Source organism: Chelonia mydas, chromosome 1, assembly GCF_015237465.2.
Source record: "Chelonia mydas isolate rCheMyd1 chromosome 1, rCheMyd1.pri.v2, whole genome shotgun sequence".
NCBI classification, from domain to species: Eukaryota; Metazoa; Chordata; order Testudines; family Cheloniidae; genus Chelonia; species Chelonia mydas.
Window position 1 is genome coordinate 48279613 of NC_057849.1, and position 22263 is coordinate 48301875.

The following is a 22263-nucleotide window of genomic DNA, read 5'->3' on the forward strand; positions in this document are numbered from 1 at the left end:
ATAATTAATAAATTGTACAGAGACAGATTGCTCAAATTATTACAGTAAATAAGAAAGAGCAAGTAATTTTTTTTTTAAGGGGAGATGTATGGTTCCACATGGTTTTGGGGAAAGGCAGGAGGAAGAGAATTTCTGTAGTTTTTTCAATCACCAATTCAATGAACTGTTTGGGGTGGATTGGTAAACCAAAAGAAATGTGTGTAAAACCCTTTGTTTTGAACTACAATACAGTCCTGATTTTACAAAAACTGTTTTGTATATGACCAGATATATGAACCATTTTTCCTGATGGGGGGGGGGGTGTGTGTGTGGGGAAAATCACATAATGCTGGTGATGTTGATGAAAAACAAATTGACATCCCTTCACGTTCCAGTGCTTTCAAACCTCATTGCAAAGCAATTTCCAGTGCTTTAAAAGACAAGACAAAAAAGATGCAGGGACCATATTTTCTGTAATGTTATGTTCAGTTTTATGAACTTTTTGATTTTTTATTAACGTCCCCAATTAGTTCGTAAAATAGGGGTTCTACTACACTCCAAATCAAATCTGAAAGTGAAAATCATCAAGCAGAAATGAAACTAAAATCTTCTCTTGGTCTAAACACTTGCGTTTTCATCTGTTGGCACAATAGGTGTAACCACAGTGGAACCCATCTGGTCGTCTTGCAAATAGAGGCATCAGGATTTGGAGAACCCAGTCAGAGATTCAGCACCTCCTGTGTACTGTGGATTGCAGTGGTTTCCCACACCATATTATAGAAATTGAAGCATGGCCAATGGATCTCCAGATCTGCCGCCTATCCCTTTGGGGAAGATAGATGCCCCAGGGTTATCTGAAGCTGTAAGGCTGGAGTAGTAGCTGTAAAGTGCTTCCCTCTACTGATCCATACCCTGGGTTGGAGAATTACATGCAAATCTGTTCCATGACATTCTTTCCTTCCCCATGTCTTATAGCTTCTTTTTTATGCAGCATTTGCAGTTATATTTACTACTAATCTTAATACATGTTTTGAACATATGTGCACAGTTATGTGCTGCAAGTACTTTGTATATTTAAACACATCTCCCTTGTTCAAATATTGGTAAATAAGAATGCTATACAAAGATGCTTAAACTTCTTTTAAAAATTTCTCTGTTATTTTAAACCATTATTTCTGGTTCTGGATCCAAAGGGTAGCACCTTCCCTGTGCAAATTCAGTCAGAGTTGTGATCACTAAATATCTACCTTCTGTTGCCCTTCAGCATGGCAGCCCCTGAGCCAGTGAAATTTATATTCAGTGCAGAACTAAAAAATAAAATCCCCTGCTCACTTGAAGGGTGAATATTCCCTCGACCATCGGCATGTTAACATAGGGGTTGTGAGAAAGCCCAGAGAAGATAACAATTACCTTTCCTTTCTTTAAGGGAGGAGTTTAAAACTGTTGTAATGGATGGTAAAGGTTGAGAACCACAGCCCTGAATCTTATTTTGTCAGTTTGTCTGGATAGTAGAAAAGGCATTAAGTGTTGGTAATAGATTGAGGACTTCATCATAGCAAGCAGCACAGAAGAAATGAGTTCTGAGCTCCCTTTTCAAGGATGGAATCAGTAAAGCAGCAAGAGAGTTGGACCTTGTGTTCTAGTTACTAATCTAGTGTCTGAGGTGCACCTGTCCTCAAGAGTCCAAAAAAGAGACTACTGACGGCAAAGACTTTTAAAACTACGCTGTTAAACGTGACATCGAGGTCAAGGATGATAGAATAGTCTTCAACTATGGAGGGGATTGAAGTCACATTTGAATGGACCAAGAATACTTCAGAGAGTTTGTTGGAGCGATTAAGCTTTTTCCCAGCATTTGTTGAAGCAGGGTAGTCTATGGTAGGCTTGGCAAGCTGGTCAATTGACTTGTCAAATAATGTCCGGTAATTGATCACCTATTTGTCCACAGTTAAATATTCCAGGAACAAATACCCTGATGTGGGCAGCGGCCCACCTTTGAATTGCATGATGATGTCTTTTTTTTTTCTTGAGTTTCATTTAATGGTTTCACATTTTTTTTAGTTAAAATAACTCTGCTAAAAATTTGTTTTTTGTAATTTGCTGCCAGCATTTAAGGGTAAGCCGATTGGAGACCATAAAATCTTACTCTTTTTTGTTACTGTTACTGTTATAATAAATTAATGCTTTAAAATATTTTACCGTTTTTCACATTATTTGACAATATATGACCAGTCAGTTGACCAGTTATTTTTGGACTGGTCAAATGCCCAACCCTAATATTTGGCAGTTTTTCTTAAGACTTTTCTTCTAAACTGTATCAGCCATCTCCCTAAGAGTACTTGCTTTGAAGAGGGAAGACTTCCATGTCATATGCCATTGACTTATGGACAGCAGAGAACACTTGGCAAGTGCTTTGTCTACTGCACACCCTGTTTTGTTTGAGTAATCTGTGTTGTAAAGCAGAAGTGTAAGTGTTAGAAGGTTGTATGTGCTTCATATGGGAAATTCATTGCAAGTAATTTACTATTAACTGAAGAACATGAACTAGGTACCCTTTTGAGTGCTAAATCAGAGTCTGCATGAGGCAGTGAACGCAGCACATTAGAGCACTTTACAAATCATATCCCCGTGTAGACAAGCCCTTAAAATTATTCCCCTTTATAAACCTCTAAAATGATTAGAGGTAACTGTGTCCATGTGTTACAAACATCTTAAGTGAAATAGTTGTAAAAATAGTTTAACAGGGTGAATTTTTTGTATTGGTAGTTTTAGGATTTGGGATTTTAAATAATATGTGATTTAAAGTCAGCCAATAGAAACGGAAAGATAAACTTGCATGAAATGTAAAATTGATCCTTTTCCTTTATCTTTCCTTTATCTCTAGGATAAAGTTTCCTTTATCTCTTGGGAAAGTTTTCATACAAGAATAGCAGAAGGGAGGAGAGCTTCATTTTTCTTCTGGGTTTATATTACAGTGAAATATGTATTGGATCTTTGAAAAAGTGCTCTCATTAGTTGGCTTCATATATATTAGGAGATGTTCGTATTTTAATATCACCACAATTCATTGAAGCACTATGTGATGGGTCTGTCTTAAACTTACTAAAGTGAAGAATGTTGAGCCATGTAAACTGCCATCCAAACAGAAATAATAAACTGCATGTCACTGAATTGTGTTTTGAGACCTGTCTGTAAGGCATGGATCACTGACTTGAGATACAGTGATGGTACTTACTAATTCATTAAATCTATCATGTCAGTACAAATGCTCCCCGACTTACGCAATCATTCCGTTCCGGATCGCCTTGTGTAAGTCGAATGTGCGTAAGTCGGAAACGTATACCTGACCATTATGCCCTCCCAAAACCAAAAAACGTCCTATTTCTAGCTTAAGGAACTTTTTCTGTAAGTGCGGATTTGCGTAAATTGCATCTTGTGTAACCCGGGGAGCATCTGTATTTAGTATATGTGACCCATAATCCATGTTTTATTTACACATAAGCACACAGCAAAATTGGTGTTCTATACTCTTACATATGGAAGAGCAAGGAACAATATTCTAAAAATCTTCATAAAAATAGTGTATGTGTAGGGCACCTTTTGGTAACCTGGCTATTTTAAAATAGCTGTGTGTTTGGTTTTTTTTTAAACATAATTGGATGACTCTGTGGTCTTCTTAATTATTTACAGAACCATTAGCTTTCAGATTACCAATTTGAATCTGTCCTCGGTTGGCAGTGACAGGCATTACTACCTGATGTTTCTGCTAATGGTAATGAGTTGTATTCAATCCAGCCCCCTGTGGATAACCGTAATTTTGCATTAAATGTGGTTTTAAATGTAATTTTCTTCACACAGAAGTAGAGTGAAATGCTGTGACACTTGTGTGCATGCATTTGGACCAATTGATAGTTTTCTTTGAAAGCTAAATTGTTATAAGTATTACTAAAGTACTCATCACCAAAGATTGAAATTTTTCATATCAACTAGCCACAATGATTAAGTCTGCTAGTTTAAATGAGAAATACCTGCTCTGCTGCACTTCTGCAATGTAAAGGAATAAAACAATTGTGTACTTTGTACTGTATTTAGTTGTAGCAGTGTTAATCACCTTCTGTTTAATAAAAATTTAGCTTACATGCTCTCCTTGCTTTTCACATTTTCTATCCTCTCTGGCTTCACTCCACTTTTATTTTCATATCATTGTTCTTGGTGTGTTCCCTCTCTTTTCTTTATAATTCCCTTCTCTTTTCCTACACTTTTGTTTTTTTATCGTTTTCCTCTGTTTACTGTCTCTCCCATTTCTTCCTCCAAAGTCTGTACCATACTTAAAAAAAAAAAAAAAAAAAAGTCAATCTCTTCTTCTCTTGGCCACTTCACCTACATCTACCAATTTCCCCACATATACCCACAGGTTCACATCTGATTCCCCATATCCTCCAATTCAAAACAGCAAGGACTGTGTGCTACCTGGTTTTGACTTGTACGGGAAGAGAAGCAGCATCTGGGCCCCCTACTTATCTTCCACCCTCTCCCTAACATAATTCATATCTAAATTGATGTTGAATTTGCTGGGGTTGACTTTGCTGTCCTGAGCATTTTTAATTTACCATGTAGATGATTAATTTTTCTTGGCTAGTTTAAGAGCTCATGAACTTGGAAAAAAAATGGAACCTATGCCAAGTTTTTGGCACATATAAAAGTATGCCATACTTTAAATTGTATTTTTAATCTAGGATTGTAGGGTAGGTGATTTGAGGGAAGAGATGTGAAGATACACACCCAAGTTATGTCTGAACCGTTATTTTTCTTCAAATTTATATTTTAAAAAATCAATAGGAGTCTATCTTGTGCTATGGGTGCATCTCCTATTTTAATTTTGAGAGCCCTATTCACTGGTATACTCTGACTGTTTTACGCCATTAGAGTTTAGAACTGCTTTGCATCAGCAGAACAGTGGAAATCAGCCAGGATGTACACCGCACATTCACCTTCCAACTATTCTCTGCATTCCCCTAAGTCCACACACGTTGCTTGTTCTAGCTCCCTCCTGGCCTCCTGTTGAGTGGTGGTCTTTTGCTATTGCTTTTCATATCTGGAAATGTATCTGTCAGCAGATTCTGATGTATAAAATCTTCTCTCAGAGGAACTTGCAAAGATTTGCTCTTTCAAAATGTCTGTTTTCATTGTTTTCAATGGGACTGAGGCCTTAGGGCACGTCTTCACTGGCAATGTTAAAGCATTGCTGCGGGAGTGCTTTAACTTGGCTTGTGTAGTCACGACATAGTGCTGGGAGAGAGCTCTAAGCGCATGGCTACACTGAAAACTTCAAAGCGCTGCTGCGGGAGCGCTCCCGCAGCAGCACTTTGAATTGTGAGTGTGGTTGCGCGTGAGCACTGGGAGAGAGCTCTCCCAGCACTCCTGGTACTCCACCTCCACAAGGGGATTAGCTCAGAGCACTGGGAGCGCGGCTTCCAGCACTCCAAGCCTGTCCACACTAGCTCTTTAAAGCGCTCAGATTTGCTGCGCTCAGGGGGGTGACTTTTCACACCCCCGAGCCAGCAAGTTAGAGTGCTATAAAATGCAAATGTAGACAAACCCTAAAAAACCCACCTCCGTGAGGGGAATAGCTACCAGCGCTGGTGCACTGTCTACACTGGCACTTTACAGCATTGAAACTTGCTGCGCTCAGGAGGTGTTTTTTCACACCCCTGAGCAAGAAAGTTGCAGTGCTGTAAAGTGCCAGTGTAGACAAGCCCTTAGAATGCCCTCTGTGAGGTGCAGGTGAATGAAGGGAATGGCCATCTCTTATAGTAGCCTACCTTCTAGCCTCATTCCCATTTAGATAAATAGCAGCAGATCTCAACCATGAAAGAGGGTAGTCTGTTGTAGAATTCTCTGGTGTCGAACAATACTCTTCAGCCTCTGCTAAAGAATGGCAAAAAACAAAACAAAAACACTGTTAACCCTAAAACAATTCATATGTAGCCTATGAGCACAAAGTTTCAGTGAATTTTAACTTTATGGGAAGTTAAAAGGTCTGACGCTGACCCATTTTAAAATTAATTTTTAACTCATCAGTGAACTTATTTACTTATAAATTTTAAGAAAATTGAAAAATGCTATAATTTTGGGGAGGACACACTGTATTTTTCATACAGAGAGAGAGAGAGTGTGTGTGTGTGTTAATCTCTTAGGTGAAAAACTCAGCTCAGCCTTAACTGTAGAATCCTGACTAATACACAGATATCCACCAAACTCCTCCAACTCTTAGCTTATTCCCTCCTCAAGAGTGAGGGGGTGAAAAAAGGTGAGCTTTTCAGTGTGCCACGAAAGTTAACATCTGGGATCTGGCGAACCAATGGTGGGGAGACCAAATTCCACTGTCAAGGACCCCAATGGTGAATACCTTTTAGCAGCTCATTCTCACTTTATATCGAGGTTCCAGTATGAATGCTTCTTTTGATCTCAGGTGTGACAGCATGGCCTGGGGAAAGAGGTGAGCTCTTGAGTAACCTGGTTCCAAACAATATACAATTTTTGGCCGTGCTTACAAAGGCCTTACACTCAACTCCACAGCCTTTTTCTATATGTAATGCATTAACTTTTTTGAATGTTGCATCCCATAATTCCAACATTTCATGGAATGTACTAGGCATCAGTGGCCACTGACCAGAACCCTTTTAGTTTTGAGAACTGGAAAACAAAGGAAAAAATGCAGAAAAAGTGGAGTCCCTTCCATCTGATTAACACAGCCATAGTGGCTTCAAGCACCTCTACAATTATCTATAGATCAAACAGTTGGTTGATGGCACCCATTAATGCATTCTGCATAACAGTATCCTTGCTTATCCTGTCAATAGAGTTAACATGTTGACATTCTGAATGACATAACAGCCAGACAGAATAATGGTGGTGGGGGAGGAGAGAGTAAGGGGGGGATGGGGGTGTGCACACAGCTCTTGGCATGTGGGGGGGATGGGGGTGTGCACACAGCTCTTGGCATGTGGGGAGAGGGATAGAATGAGGGACACTAGAATGGGAGGGGGCCTCTGGTATGGAACAAGGTTGTACAGACCCTCTGCCATAGGAGGAGAGAGAATGAGGGACTTTGGAGTGGGTGGATAGGGAGTTGGGGGGACGCGGAACCCCACGTGGGGTGGAGATAGGGGAACCCTTGTATGGGGAGAAGGGAAAATAGGGATTCACACAGACCACTTGTCAGTGATGGTGGGGAAAATGGTTATCCTTTAGACGATTCTGCTCATCTGTGTTCCCTCTAATTTTTGACAGGCCGTGTGTGCAAAAAATTGCTTCTGTGCACATTTTTGTGCACGCAGTGTTTTGCTATGTGCACGGGGTTTAGGATCTGTGCACGCCGGTGCACACAGCTTAGAGGGAACAGTGCTGCTCATACATCTCCGGCTTTCTGTAGGTGCTACTCAGGTCTCTGTCCTTGTCCCCTTCTCTTCTTCCTCTGTACCGTCTCTGAATAATCTGATATGCTACCATTTCTATGCTGGTGACTCACAGATCTACCTCTCTACTCCATACCTGTCTCCTTCTGTCCAGACTGAAATCTCGGCCTCTTTCTCTGACTTCTTCTTATAAATGTCTTGCTATCAGCTCCAACTAAACATGACTAAAAACAGAGCTCCCAATCTTCCTCCTCAAGCCCTCCCCACCACCACCTTCTTTGATCACTGAGGACAACACCACGAACCTGCCTGTCACTCAGGTCTGTAATCTGGGCCTCCTGTTCGACTTGGACCTCTATCTAGATCCTCATATCCAGGCTATGTTCACATCTTGCTGATTCTTTCTGCATAACATCTCTAAGATATGGCCCTTACCCATCCACACAATTAAAACTTGACCACACTTTCATCATCTTACATTTTGATTCCTGCAATATACTTGTCTTGGACTTTGACAGTCTTCTCTGCTCATAATCGTTCAGAGTGCTGCTGAAAGATCATTTCCCTAGCCCATTGCTTTGACCTTGTCATCCCTCTCTTTGCAGCCCTCCAGTGACTCCCCCTTGGTTATTACATCAAGTATAAGATGCTTATCTTCACTTTCAGGGGCCCTTCACATCAATCCCCACCCTACCTATCATCTCTCATTTGCATCAAGCTGTTGATGCCTGCCTCCAGTTGCCCCATGATGTCAGTCTCCATTGCCCACTTGTTTAAATTTTCAAACAAGTATCTTTTTTTTTTTTTCTCCCATGTTGACTCTAACGCTGGGGAGGTGGTTCCTGTAAACATCCGCTATCTCATTCTCCTTCAAATCCCTCCTCAAAACTCTTTAACCATGATGTCTACAAAAATCTTGAGGATGGTTGGGCTGCTGATGTGCTGTGACCACTGCCAGTCACAAATGTTGTCTCATTGTTTCCTTGTACTCTTCCTGTTGTCCCTTGCATGTGCTTAGATTGTGAACTCCTTGGGGCGGGGACTTTTTTGTTCAGTGTTTGTACAGCAGCTAACACAGTGGGGTTCTTGTCCATGAGTAGAGCTTCTGTGGGCTGTGGTAATTCAAATAATAAAGATAAGCATCACTTCACCGCAGATATTAAAGGTTGTAAAAATCTGCTGATGTGTAGCTCCTCTCCTGTTTTCCCTGGGCTTCTTATAGGTGGTTCCCTGGAAGTGCTGCTGGAGTAGTTCTAGTCAATATGTTTCTGGGGGCTAAAAGGGAATCTTGGGCCTGTTGCCCCAAAGTTTGGAGCAGAGTCAAGGGAGAGAGCTCCCAATTGGCCTGTCCTCTTCCCTTCTCCTGCTGTTGCTACTACCCATGCTCCTGCTACATTTCAGAGTTTTTCCACATCTCTTCTAGGATGGGAGACAAGGGTTCTTGCATACTATTGGCAAATTAAAAGTAAAATTTTCAAAAGGTACCTAAGTGAGTTAGTCTCCTAAATCACTTAAGTGCTTTGGAAAATTTTACCCAACATCTTTAACTTGTTTACTTCTGTTTTTCTAACTATTTCTTTAGTTCTTAAGAGAGATCTACTGTGAGATCCTAGAATCCCATAGGATCTAGGGAGCATGTTGTTGTTTTGATTTATCAAGCTGTCAGCATGGTAACTAAAGGCAGCATTATCTGCACCTTAAGTATAATGGTCAAATTATAAGTAAGAATGAGGGATTGTTGTATTGGTGTTTATGTTCTACTTCCGGAGGTCCTGTTCAGTTAGAATGTCTTGGTGGCTGAAAATACCTCAAGGAAACAGTTGCTCTTGGTTCCTTTACTTAGGATGCCATTATGTGAGAAGAAACCTTAGGGTTTGTATAGTCACACCGTTGATTACTGAAAGACAAACAATGTCCAACTTTACTATCAGTAATAAGGGTACTGCTCCTGTTGGCTTCAGTTGTACTTGCAAGTGTTTGTTTGAAGGGTAAATTTAGGGCCCTTCATATTTACCTCACTGCCTATAAAATAATATCCCAGTGGGGCAGATGGCTTATGTATTCACCCCTGTCTGTTGCATTGCAAGTTATATCAAGATAGTACTTTCAAAAATCATTGTTTTTTAATCTAATTTTGATTTTCTCTTTACAGGTTTTAAAACAGTGAAATCATGGCTCATTCAAAGACACGAGCCAATGATGGAAAAATTACGTATCCTCCAGGAGTCAAAGAAATCTCTGATAAAATATCTAAAGAAGAGATGGTGAGGCGGTTAAAGGTTAGTAAACAGCTTGCTAAATTTTGGAGGTTCATTTGGGGTATCTTGAAATTACTTTCAATACGAACATGAGACTTTGCATAATATATATATATATATTATACCTATTAAATTTGTGGTTTTTTTACTCGTGTTATACTCTCAAAATAACTATTGGTTGCTTTCGGTTTTTGTGGTCTGCCGCTACCTCAGACTAGTCCGTCCAAAAATATTTGAATAAAATTAGAAGCACAAAGTGGCAATGAATAGTGGAAATAAATGACATATTACTATTTCTATGAAATACTATTTAAAATTTCTTCTTCTTTAAGGAGATCCTTCCATATACATAGCCTTGTTTTTAAATAGGAAGGAAACAAAGGGAATTGCCCTGGGTGAGTGTGTGATATCTTTATGGGAGAAGTATGGATGAATCTTTCTCTCACTTTCAGAATCCCTTTCACATATCTCAGGGTGGTGGTGCTAGCTGCTTTATTCTGGAAAGAGGTGTGATTGCTTTTTAAAAATAATTTGCCTTCTCCAGTAAGTTCTGTGTGCTCTATTAGGAATCTGTGGTTGATAGATTTCCAGTATAGTGGTGCTGAGGTGTGACAGAGCAGAGCCAGTCCAGAACTAGTAGGTTCAATTTTTTGATCAGCACATGGAAATGCATTAAAATTTTTATTTGATACCCTGTCTTTTCTCCTATTTGTTTTGAATATCTCTTCAGTGGAGGAACAGTCCTATTGTGGTTCATTTTCATATAAAATATAGACTTAGGAAAGAGAAAAATAAAAATAAAATTTCCCTTTTTATTAGCTTAATTAGTGCTTTTGCAGTAGGAGGCTGTCTAGTACCAAATGAAAATGTTGTAGGGTTAATCCCAGTTGTTAATGCACTAGAATATAGAAACAGTCTTAATGTGGCTGAGGACAGCAGATTGCAAGTAAGAGACAATTACTTCCTATAAGTACTTCTGTTGTGCCAGGCTGCGATGTGAGAATTATTAGTTAAGGTTAAAGTATTGAATAACATGATATTTAAATTGGACCATTTGACACATTTGGATATGAAAACCTTTCTGAAAAAGATGAGTGGATATTACGGAACTAGGGAAAACAGATGGGGATGTAATTCTTTTCTAAGTGCAAAGCTCCAGAATGTTTTTCCTGCCCATAATGATATGACAAAGTTGGTGGATCAGCATCAGGAGTTCCTAGATAGTTGAATTTTTTGAAGAAGTACAGGGGATTTAGAAATGGTTTCTATTAAAATTTGTTTCCACAAACTCTAGATGTTTCTAAGATTAAACTTGTATCATACAAACATGTAGGGAACAGTTTCTTGGGTGGCTACAACTCTGATAAGTTCTAAAAATCAAGAGCATTACTACAGTTCGAAATGCTACTGAAATATTTGTTCTAACATGGGAAGGAAAATGTCATTCCAGTTTGAGGTTACTCCAGGCTTAAAGATCTGTCAGTAGAATAGCAGATGTTGCCCTTAAGCCAGGCATTTGAGATGATAGAAACTGGGGTGCAGGAAGCTATGTATGCTGGGTTGATTTCAAGAGTTATATTTTTGTAGCTACAAGAGCTAAGGGCCAATTCCTATCCACTGGTTTTAAATAAAACATTTTCTTTGGCTAAGGCAGCAGAATGGTTAGCTGACCGCACCTTGAGTTCCTTGTCAGTGTCTTAGAGGTATGGTGGCAAGTGACATCCAAAAAACAATTCAGTTCAATCTATAGAAGGAAACTATGGTATTAAAAACTCATTTCATTAGAATGCCTTTTTATGGAGATCTGCTGTTGGAGAGGATTTAGAAAAGGTTCTCAAGTGACTTTGCCAAAAAGTAAATCTTATGGCAGACAGGTACATGCTTCTACGTTGCAGTTGAATTTTTATAGACTGCTGACAAGTATCAGATTTTCAAGATCAGGAACCTGAGTAATGGGTAGTTCCTTTTCAGGTTCCAAATACAGAGCATTTAGTTCGGTTACTATTTTTCTAAGATTTTTCTTGATATAATGCACATGCATACATAGCATCCTTCAGATTCTTTCAGGAGTTGGGAAGAGTTTTCCTTTATTCTTTAAAGGTACAGTTTACTCTCACTATAAGAAACCCCTTGGGATCCAAGCCGTTTATTTGTTATAGCCAGGAGTTCGTTATAACAAAAAGAGACCTGTGGACGGGTGTTTTTTGAGCGGGGGAAGGGGAGTGACAGCTCTTCCAGCCCCCAGGGTTTGTTACAGCCCAAGATTAATTATTGTGAAGGGCGTTACAGCATGGGTGTACTGTGTACATCTAATGTGTCCTTCAGAAATCAAGATGACTTGATACAGTCAAAGTTGTTTGGAGTCTCCTGTATCCAAGAATCTTAGTGCAGTATAACATTAGGAAAACATTAGGGTTATCTCCCCTTCAGATCTGAACAGTGTGTCTTCAGCCATCTTGCAGCTTTAAGGGCAGTGTCATGGGGTCCACTCACGGCATGTGGCGCTGCCTCCTGGTGGCTCTGGGAATTAGCTCTTGTCGGGTGCTGCCCTCCCCGGCAGTGTCTCTACGTGTCATCTCGCCTTGCAGCCCCTCTTGCTCCAGGAACTGCAGCCTCCTCTTTGTGACTTAGCCTTCCGGCTGACTCACTCTGTGGTATCCCCTTCGAGGGGTTTACCCAAAGTTCTTCTGCACAAACTGTCTTAGGCAGTCTTCTCCAGCACTGCACTGATGGTACCACTTCCTTAGTGGCCCATAGGGGATCCTGGGCCCGCTCACTGGTCCGGGTTCCAGTCTAAGGACCCTCAAACCAGCACTCCTGTGCTTTTTCTCTCCCAGCCCTCACTGCTCCTTCCCTGGAATGCTTCCTACAATTCCTGGTTCCCCTCCTTTCTGTGGGTGTACCAGCTCCAAACCCTCCTCCCTCTTCCCAGGGGGTGAATCAGCCAGTGTCTGTTGCTAGCTTCCTGACTTTATAGGCCCCACTTCTACCTACCTAGTTGAGCCCTTTCTAATCAATTCCCTGTTCCCTAGCTCCTCGTCCAGGTGCAGCCTGGGCAGTTAATTGGCCGACTTAGCTATCTTGACCTTTCCAGGCCTTGTGTGGGGTTAACACTGCATCACAGGGAGAACAAAACTTACCCATCACAGACAGATGGGAATGGGAGCCCTGCTCTCACGGAACCGGTTAGTTAGATTGCTGCTGCAGCTGCAAGCTGTCTTTTCCAGACCTTCCTGCTGCAGAACTCTTAATGACATCTAATAAAAGTCGAAAACATAAGCAAGCAAAACTAATTGGTCATTGTGAAGTATAAAATTTTCATTAATTATTTGGTGAGCTTTCTGGCAAGACATGGGATTGTATCTCAGATATCTCACCTGAGTTGCTCCCTTTTTAATGAGGAAGGTGCAGCATCGTGCCCAGAAGTAATGGAAAGGCAAAACTTCATTTCTGGTGCCAGTGCTTCATTGTATCAACAGATGTGACATCTTCTCTAATCTACAGCCAGGACGTTTCATGTTATCAGGTTAGCCATTGACTGCTCAAGCCACCCTCAGCAAGGCAAGAACTAAGACTACTTTGCTCAGAGACCCAAGTAGCATCACAGGAGGAGCAGCTGAAGGTGCTCCCACTCTAGTCACTCCTTAGGAGATGTGACAAGTGGGGAAAGAGTGCAAAATTGCCCGAACCTGATCAACAGCGTCGGGGCCTGACTGTGGCAAAAAGGCAATAGTGTGGAGGACAGCTGAGCTGCAGGGAAGGTACCAGTAAAAGGCTGCCCTATCTATTCTCCAGCTCTGACATCTATCCAGTACCGCTGTCCTTACATGGGTAGATTAACCAGTTCCTGTACCCAATGGACCTCTCAGTGGGTTCCCACTTGCAGGTAGCCTTAGCAGCTGTACCTTAGTTGTTTCAAGGCTTGAGATTGGAGTCACAGTTGGTCTGTCTTCCAGAGAACCAATGCTTGAGAACAGTAGCTTCTGGAACCTCCTATTATGTGCCAGAGCTAGTTCTCTATATCCCCTTGCTATACCCTTCAAGCTAGAGGATCCTAGCTGCTTCTTCGAGTGCTGTCCCTGTGGGTGCTCCAGTCTAGGTGACGGTGCGTCCCGGTGCTGCTGATCGGAGATCTTCGGTAGCATTGCCTGGTTGGGACGCACACACTCAGTTGGTATTTCCCGTCTCGTTGGAATCTTCCTGAGTGCATGTGTCCCGCACCCTCCTCAGTTCCTTCTCGACGGGACTCAGGGTAGTGCTGCTTCTCTTCCCTGGTCTCAGTAGGAAACAGTAACAAAGGTCATAGAAATAGTTATTAGTTACATCCCAGTTGTTTCCCTTCCTTAGAATAGTTAATAGTTTAGTTACTTAGTTTAAAAAAAAAACCAAAAACAAAAACTTTTCACCTCAGGCTTGTCTCCCGCTGAGACACTTTCCCCTGCCATTTCTAATTCAATATGCCAGGGGCTTCAGGATTCAAGAAGTGTGTTTCCTGCCAGGTCTCCATGCCAAGATCTGATGGGCACACATGATGTGTGAAGTGCCTTGGCGAAACACTTGTCCTTGCAAAATGCCTTCACTGCAAGCCTCAAGACCAGGGCTCGTCGCGACGGGGACCTGTGCCTTAAAATGTTGCTAATGGAAAAATCTCTGCAGCTGCCTTCGGAGACGGGGAAACTTAAACCCTGTCCCTCATGCTCCCTGACCAGATCATAGCCAATTGGGAGCATGGCTTCACCCTCTCTGTAGTGGAGGCAAGAAGCCCAACAGTCTCTGAGGAGAGACTTTAACAAGGGTAAAGGGTCTCCCGCAAGATCCTTACCCTCTGTATTGACAGCGCAGAACGCTGTCACGACACCTCAGCCATGGCTCCCGCAGAGGCAGGAACCTGACCTCCTGTGCTGGGAAGGCTTCTGTGGCACCAAGAGCTTCAGCGCTAAAAATAGCCTCGGTGCCGACTGTGTGCTCTGCTCCAGTGCTGACAAGAAGGTCTGCACCGATCCCCTCCGGGCTAAAAATAGCCGCGGTGCAGACTGCGCACTCTGCTCTGGTACCGACAAGAACATCAGCACCGACCTCCTCTGGGCTAAAAATAGCCGTGGTGCCAACTGCGTGCTCTGCTACACTGCCAGGAAGAATGTCGGCAGCGAGCCTGCCTCCTGCCCTGGCACCAGCAACGGACCCCCTGCAGGGCTCCTCCACATGCCCCGGGGCACCAATGAGGCTTTCAATTGACAATGCGCTAGAGCACAGTCCAGGCTCAGTGCAGCCCAGGGAGCAGGAGCAACAGTTTCTCACTCAAGGTGATCTCTCAGTGCCACCTGAGCCTAATGCCCTGCTCCTTGACACACAGGGCTCATTTTTTTGAACAGTTGCTCTCCCCACCTGCCTCTCCTCCTCCACTGGAGCCTTTTCTGCCTCAGGTCATGGCTCACAACCACCAGTCTCAGTTTCCCTACTTCACCCCTCCGTGGACGGCACCTGGGTTCTCCTATCCTATGCCTTGGCCTCAGTGGTACCCTTGGCCACATCGTCCTACCACTCACTCTTAGACTTCTTCTACCAAACCACTACCTCCTTCTGTGCCTCGATCTCCAGCTCTGTCCACTTCTAGAGTGCCTGAACCCCCTTCTGAGAACATGAGCTACAGACCATATCCTGACTCACCGACCCCTGACTCTCCATCAGCTCCAGACAGCATCCTCTTCCCTCCGCCTCCGCAGAACGTGGACGACTGTAAACAATTTTAAGAACTTTTCAAGAAGGTGACACTCAGTCAAGACATCTCCTTAGAAGAGGTTCAGGAAACACAACACAGACTCCTCAGAATCCTTCAACTCTCTGCGCCTTCAAAGATCGCGCTCCCCATAAACAAGGCACTCTTGGAGCCAGCTGACACTCTCTGGTAAACTCCAGCTTCTTTATTACCAACTTGCAAAAGGCTGAACGTAAATACTATGTTCCCACTAAGGACGCTGACTTCCTATTTTCTCATCCACAATCGAACTCTCTTGTCATGGATGCAGTTGCACAATGAACAAAACAGCTGCAATATCGGCCCACCCCTCAAGACAAGGACCTTAAACGCCGTGACATCTTCGGTCGCGAGGTTTACGCGTCCTCCACTCTACAATTCAGAATTGCGAATTATTCTGCCCTCCTCACCAGCTATGACTTCGATAATTACAATAAATTTTTCGAATTTGCCTCCTACATTCCAGAGGATAGGAGAGCAGACTTCAAATCAATCCTGGTTGAGGGCCAGTTAATTTCCAGAACTGCCCTACAAGCAGCTCTAGACACAGCAGCCCTACTACTGCAACTGCTGTGGTTATGTGCAGATCTTCATGGCTCTGGCATCCGTAAAGATCTGAAGACCAAAGTGGTGGACCTCCCCTTTGATAAGGATAAACTTTTCTCCACCCCCCCCCCCAAAAAAAAACAACAACAACAAAAAAAAACAACAACCAAACCCTGATGAACTCCTCCACACCATGAAAGATTCTAGAGCGACACTGTACACCCTGGGCATTCACCCATCTTTTCCCAGGAGACAATACCAACCCTACCAAAGACCCCACACACAACAGTATTATCGGCCTCAACCCAAATCATACGACATAACTAGGAGTCGCACTAGACCCCCTAAGTGCAGACAAAATCAAGCTCAAGCAACCACCTCCCACGCACTGGGGAATAAACAACAATTTTGAAACGTTGGTAGAGGGTCTGCAGGACCTCCCCTTGAATCCACCGCCTACTTGCCCATTTAGCCACTGCCTCCAGAGTTTTCAACATGCCTGGCAGCGGATTACACAGGATCGCTGGGTCCTCGAAATAGTTCAGTCTGGTTACTCTATCCCCTTTATATCCTACCCTTCCCCCTTCCTTGTCCCTTTTCAGTGACCCTCTCACAAGCGCTTACTTCGCATAGAAGTGGCTCACCTTCTACAACTAGGCGCAGTGGAAACTGTGCCGACACAACATTGAGGGAAAGGGTTCTACTCCCATTACTTTCTGACCCAGAAAAAGACTGGGGGATGGAGGCCTATACTGGACCTATGCCTACTGAACAAATTTATGAGGTTAAAAAAATTCAAGATGGTCACACCTGGCACAATAATTCCTGCACTGGATCAAGGGGACTGGTTCACAGCCCTTGACCTACAGGACGCTTATTTTCATATACCAATTAATCTAGCTCACAGACGCTTCCTATGATTCACAATTGGTCTCGACCATTTTCAATACAGAGTTCTTCCTTTTGGACTCTCCACAGCGCTGAGAGTCTTTTCTAAGACCCTAGCCGTGGTCGTGGTTCACCTCCCCAGACATGGAATCACACTTTTTCCCCTACCTGGATGATTGCCTCATCAAGGGCAACTCCTATGGCGAGACACTTCAAGCTACCCATTTCGCCATCTCCCTCTTTCACAGCCTAGGGCTCCAAATACACGTCCAGAAATCCACCCTGACACTTACACAACAGATCGAGTTCATTGGAGCTCATCTGAATTCAATTAGAAGCAGAGCCTCACTCCCAAGTCACAGGTTCCTCGCTATCATACAACTGATATGCACGCTCTCTCTTCATCCCAGGACACAGGCAAGAATCTGTCTACAGCTCCTTGGTCACATGACAGCCACCACCTTCGTGGTCCAGCACGCCAGGCTATGCATGAGATGTCTTCAGGGCTGGCTCAACTCCAACTTCAAACCCAACAGACGCACCTTAGGGATGCTGCTAACTCCTTCTCCCAATGTTCTAGCTTCCCTACACTGGTGGACAAGACCAGAAAACCTCTGCATGGGCATTCCCTTCCAGCAACGATTCCCAATGCTCATGCTCACCATGGACGCTTCCCTAATTGGCTGGGGAGCACATCTAGGGGGACACAGGGCACAAGGCTGGTGGTCCGCATCAGAGACACGCCTACACATAAACCTCTTAGAGCTCAGAGCAATGTGACGAGCATGCCTTCACTTTCTTCCCCTCATAAAGAACAAATCTATTCGGGTCTTAACAGACGACATAGCATGTATGTTTTACATCAACAGACAAGGGGGAGCCTGATCACATTCCCTATGCATGGAAGCCATCCGACTATGGAATTGGTGCACACAACATCAAATACAAATCATTGCCTCATACCTACCCGGCTGCCACAATACTACTGCCGACGCACTCAGCAGACACTTCTCAACAGAATGCAAATGGGAACTGCACCCCGCAATACTTCAACAGCTCTTCTCCCTCTGGGGAACCCCATCAATAGACCTTTTTGCCACAACCCAGAATCGAAATTGTCACCTGTTTTGCTCCAGAGTGGGACTCGGGACTGCATCCCTAGGAGACGCGTTCCTCATCCTGTGGAACAACTCTCTTGTACGCCTTCCCACCAATCCCTCTGCTACACAGGGTTCTTCGGAAGATCATAGACGATAATGCGCGGGTCATACTTATTGCCCTGGCTTGGCCTAGACAGTTGTGGTATCCTTACCTACTCCGCATGTCCTACCGTCATCCATGGACTCTCCCAGCATAAAACGATTTATCACGGGCCTACAAAATCTCTACCCTGAAATGTATCCAAGGGCAGCTACATGGAATCTTAACCTCATTCTTCACGGTCTCATGAAACCTCCATTCGAGCCCTTGGCTACCTCATCTCTTTTTCATATGTCTGTGAAGGTAGCTTTCTTAGTTGCAATAACATCAGCAAGTAGAGTAGGTGAAATAAGCGCCCTGATGGCCTATCCTCCCTACGCAACCTTCTCCGAAGACAAAGTCACTCTGAGACCACATACTAAATTTCTCCCTAAGGTGGTATCCACCTTAACCAACCAATATACTTACCTACTTTCTATCTTAAACCTCACGAGACTCCGCAAAAGGCAACCCTGCATACTCTTGACTTCAAGCGATCAATTGCCTTTTATTTAGACAGGACTAAGCCATTCTGTAAGTCCCCACGACTCTGTCTCCATTAATGAAAGATCGAAAGGTACGGCTATCTTTAAGCAACGTCTGTCCAAATGGATCTCTGACTATATCAGATCCTCTTACCGTATTGAAAATATTCAACCACCCGAAGGCATTAGAACTCATTCCACTCGAGCTATGTCGACATCCGTTGCCTTCCTACATAACGTACCCATTTCTGACATCTCTAAAGCAGCTACATGGTTAACTGAACACACATTTGCCAAGCACTATGCTATCACGCAAGATACCACAACAGACACCATAGTAGGCCACACAGTACTCTCTACAGTACTCACTGCCGCATCTCCAATGTCCCACCGACCATAGTGGGAACTGCTACACATTCACCTAGAGTGGAGCACCCACAGCGACAGCACTCGAAGAAGAAGGGGAAGTTACTCACCTTGCAGTAACTGAAGTTCTTTGAGATGTGTGTCCCTGTGGGTGCTCCACTCCCTGCCCTCCTCCCCTCTACTTTGGAGTATTGATATGATTTCTCCACGGTAGAGAAGGAACTGAGGAGGGTGCGGGATGCATGCACTCAGGAAGATTCCAACGAGACGGGAGATACCAACTGATCGTGTGTGTCCCGACCAGGCACTGTTACCGATCTTGGATCACCGGCGCCAGGACACACGGTCACCTAGAGTGGAGCACCCCCAGGGACACACATTTCGAAGAACTTCATTTACTGCAAGGTGAGTAACTTCCCCTTTTGGGAGCTAAAGAAGGCACAACTGAAAGGAGGAAAAGTATTTGACACTGCACCCCATATTCTTGACAGTGATATTTTGATATGATTATGGCATAATTGTAATGCATTTTGTACAAGATGGGTTATGTGAAACGTCAGTGGAAGTTACCATTTGCTGAATATGATTATCCTCCTCGTCATTGTCCGTCGTCGGTCGTCTTCGTCGTCGTCTTGTTGTTGTTCTTGTTCTTCTTCTCGATTCCATTCTAGATGTGTGCGCGCCCACGTGCACAGTCATCAGCGATTTTTGCCTTATCTGTATTCTTAGGGTCAGCTGTAACTCCCCCTTGAGTGCCGCACTTATGTGTTGGTATATTAGATGCTGCCGATCCTACACCCTCTCAGTTCCTTCTTGCTGCTCGTGACAGTTGTTCGGAGCACCTGCATTAGTGGTTCTTTACAGCCCATTGTGTATCTTCTTTGCATATAGTTTGTAGGTACTTAATGGCAAACTAAGTGGTTAGGTTAGTTTGGTAGTTAAGAGTCCTGGCTTCAAACCATGCTCGTCATGCATCAGGCCGATGCCTATTAGTGACCCCCACGACAGCTGTTTGAAGTGCTTGGGGGAGTCCCATAGAAAGGACAAGTCCAGAATTTCTAAGAACTTTCACCCTAGAACCCAAAAGGAGCAAGATATCTGCTTGAGGGCCCTCCTCATGGAGAATGCACTTCGTCCTGCATTGGAGCCCTCCTGCTTGGACCCCACGCCAAGCATCTCGGCATCGATGTGGAGCGTATCGCCAGTACCGGGCCTGGCCCGGCCTGGTTTCCCCTTGCCGGCGCTAAAGAAGCGGCAAAAGAAGAGCCCCCTGGCACTAGAAGGGAAAGGGGCTTCGGGCCATGTGCCTGTCCTAGGGCTTCACGGGGGGTACTGCTGGGGTTGGAAACACCCCTCCCCAGCCTGCCAGGGATCTGACTCCTCTTAGGGCTCTCATTGCCTGAAGTGGCCATGGTGGCCAAAGGAAAAGCAGGCCAACCGCACCGGGGTCTAGATTCGGCTAAGACCCCAACACCTAAGGGCAAGCCGATCATGGGACTGCCCCTTAGGCCAATGGACCATCCTCGGTCCCTAGACTGCAGGCATAGCTCTCCGTGGCCTAGGACCTCGGCACAGCATCTCCGGTTAGAAGACCCAGGTTCCCAACACTGTGCTCTTCCCCTGCGAGACATGGGACACTGGGGTCGAGGCACCAGTCCCCGTGCCACCAGTACCGGCAAGCTTCCTGCCAAAGATTGTCACAGCGCAGGTCACCTTTGCGCAGATGGTCTACCAGACCTTGGTCTCCACCTGGGCGGGATCACTCTCTGTCATGGCACCAGTCTCTGTCTCCCCGGTACTGCTTGTTGGGCAGGCACCGACCCTCGCTGTTTGCCAACCAGGGTCAGTGGGCAAAGTCAGGCCTCAGTGGCTCCGCCCTGGATGCTGGAAGGGCAATGGTTGGAGTTGGATTGGGACCCATGAAACCCATGCAGTATCTGCAGGTATGGTGTGGCAGCAGGGACAGTGGCCTGCTCAATGGCCATACTGGAACCTGTGGGGTGTGCCTGTAATGCCAGTACCATATTCCCACCAATCCTCCCTGGCTGCCTCAGACAAACTGCCTTTGGCACTGCTGGCACTAGAGTCGGATCATGGTACCGAGTCAGACGCAGGGGCAGCGCCTTGGACTCCAGCACCTAAGGAGCCATCCCCAGAGAAGGAGGGGGAACCTGCCCCTCCCCCGGTGGAGCAATCATCATCGTCGTCTCCGGATAAAGCGGTGGCAGGTCCCTCCCACATGAGCTGTCCCCCTGATGACTTCAAGGAACACCAGGCTCTTCTTAAAAGGGTGGCTACCAACTTGAAATTAAAAAATGAGGAGGCCATGGAGGAGTCTGATGACCTCTTCAATGTTATATCCTCCTCTCACCCCAGCCCGGGTCGCACTATCTGTCCAATCAGGATTGCCAAATGGCTGTGACAGACCTTCTCCCATTCAGCCTACGTCTAAGTTGGCAGAAAAGAATTATGTCCCTGTAAAAGGGGTTCAAATAGCTGTGTATACACTCTCCAGTAGCGTCACTGCTCATGTCTGCTGTTAATGAAAGGGACAGGTCAGGCCCAGTCGGTGGCACACTGAAAAACAAAGACGCTAAGAGACTGGACTTATTTGGCACAAAGATTTATTTGATGGCCAGCCTGCAATTTTGGGTGTCTAACCACCAGGCCCTGTTAGGCAAGTACAATTTTAACCTGTGGGACTCCCTTGGTTTGCCTGGCCTGCCAAGCCTTCTTACCTCACATAAAAAGGAGGGTGGTCCAGGTCCTGACGGATACTACAGCACGTATATGTTCTATATCAACAAGCAGGGCAGAGCCAGATTGTCTGCCCTTTGCTGCAAAGCCCTCAGGCTCTGGGACTTCTGTCTCCAACATGACATGCGTCTCTTAGCCAGGCACCTTAGCTGGGCACCTCCCCTGGGCCAGGAACGGTTTGGCAGATCACCTCAGCAGGACCATCTTGTCTCCCCATGAACAGTCCCTCCATCCGGAGGTGGTCACCTTCATCTTCCAGAGGTGGGGGACTCCTCAGGTGGACCCATTCGCATGCAGTCAGAACAGGAAATGCTGTGTTTTCTGCTCGATTTGGGGGGATCGACAGGGGCACCCTGTTGGACGCTTTTCTGCTTCAGTAGTCTGGGGCTCTGTTGTATGCCTTCCACCTTTTCCCCCACCCCCATCCCCCAGTGCCATTGATTCACAGGGTCCTCATGAAGATCAAGCAGGACAGGGCGAAGAGGGGCCTTGTAGTGATGGCTTGGCTGCGCCAGCACTGGTTCAGCATGCTTCTGAACCTCTTGGGTGGCTGCTCCAGTGCAGCTACCACT

At 44.7% G+C, this 22263-nt stretch overlaps 1 protein-coding gene across 3 annotated transcripts in view; it reads left to right on the plus strand.

Annotated features, from left to right (window-relative positions):
• PDS5B (PDS5 cohesin associated factor B) overlaps positions 1-22263 on the plus strand; it is a 259687-nt gene that overhangs the window by 29267 nt on the left and 208157 nt on the right. For all 3 annotated transcript variants that reach the window (XM_037892188.2, XM_037892184.2, XM_043531708.1), the window contains exon 2: positions 9550-9676. In XM_037892188.2, the coding sequence (XP_037748116.1) occupies positions 9569-9676 (108 nt within the window). In that variant the 5' untranslated portion in view covers positions 9550-9568. The remainder of the gene's footprint in view (positions 1-9549; positions 9677-22263) is intronic.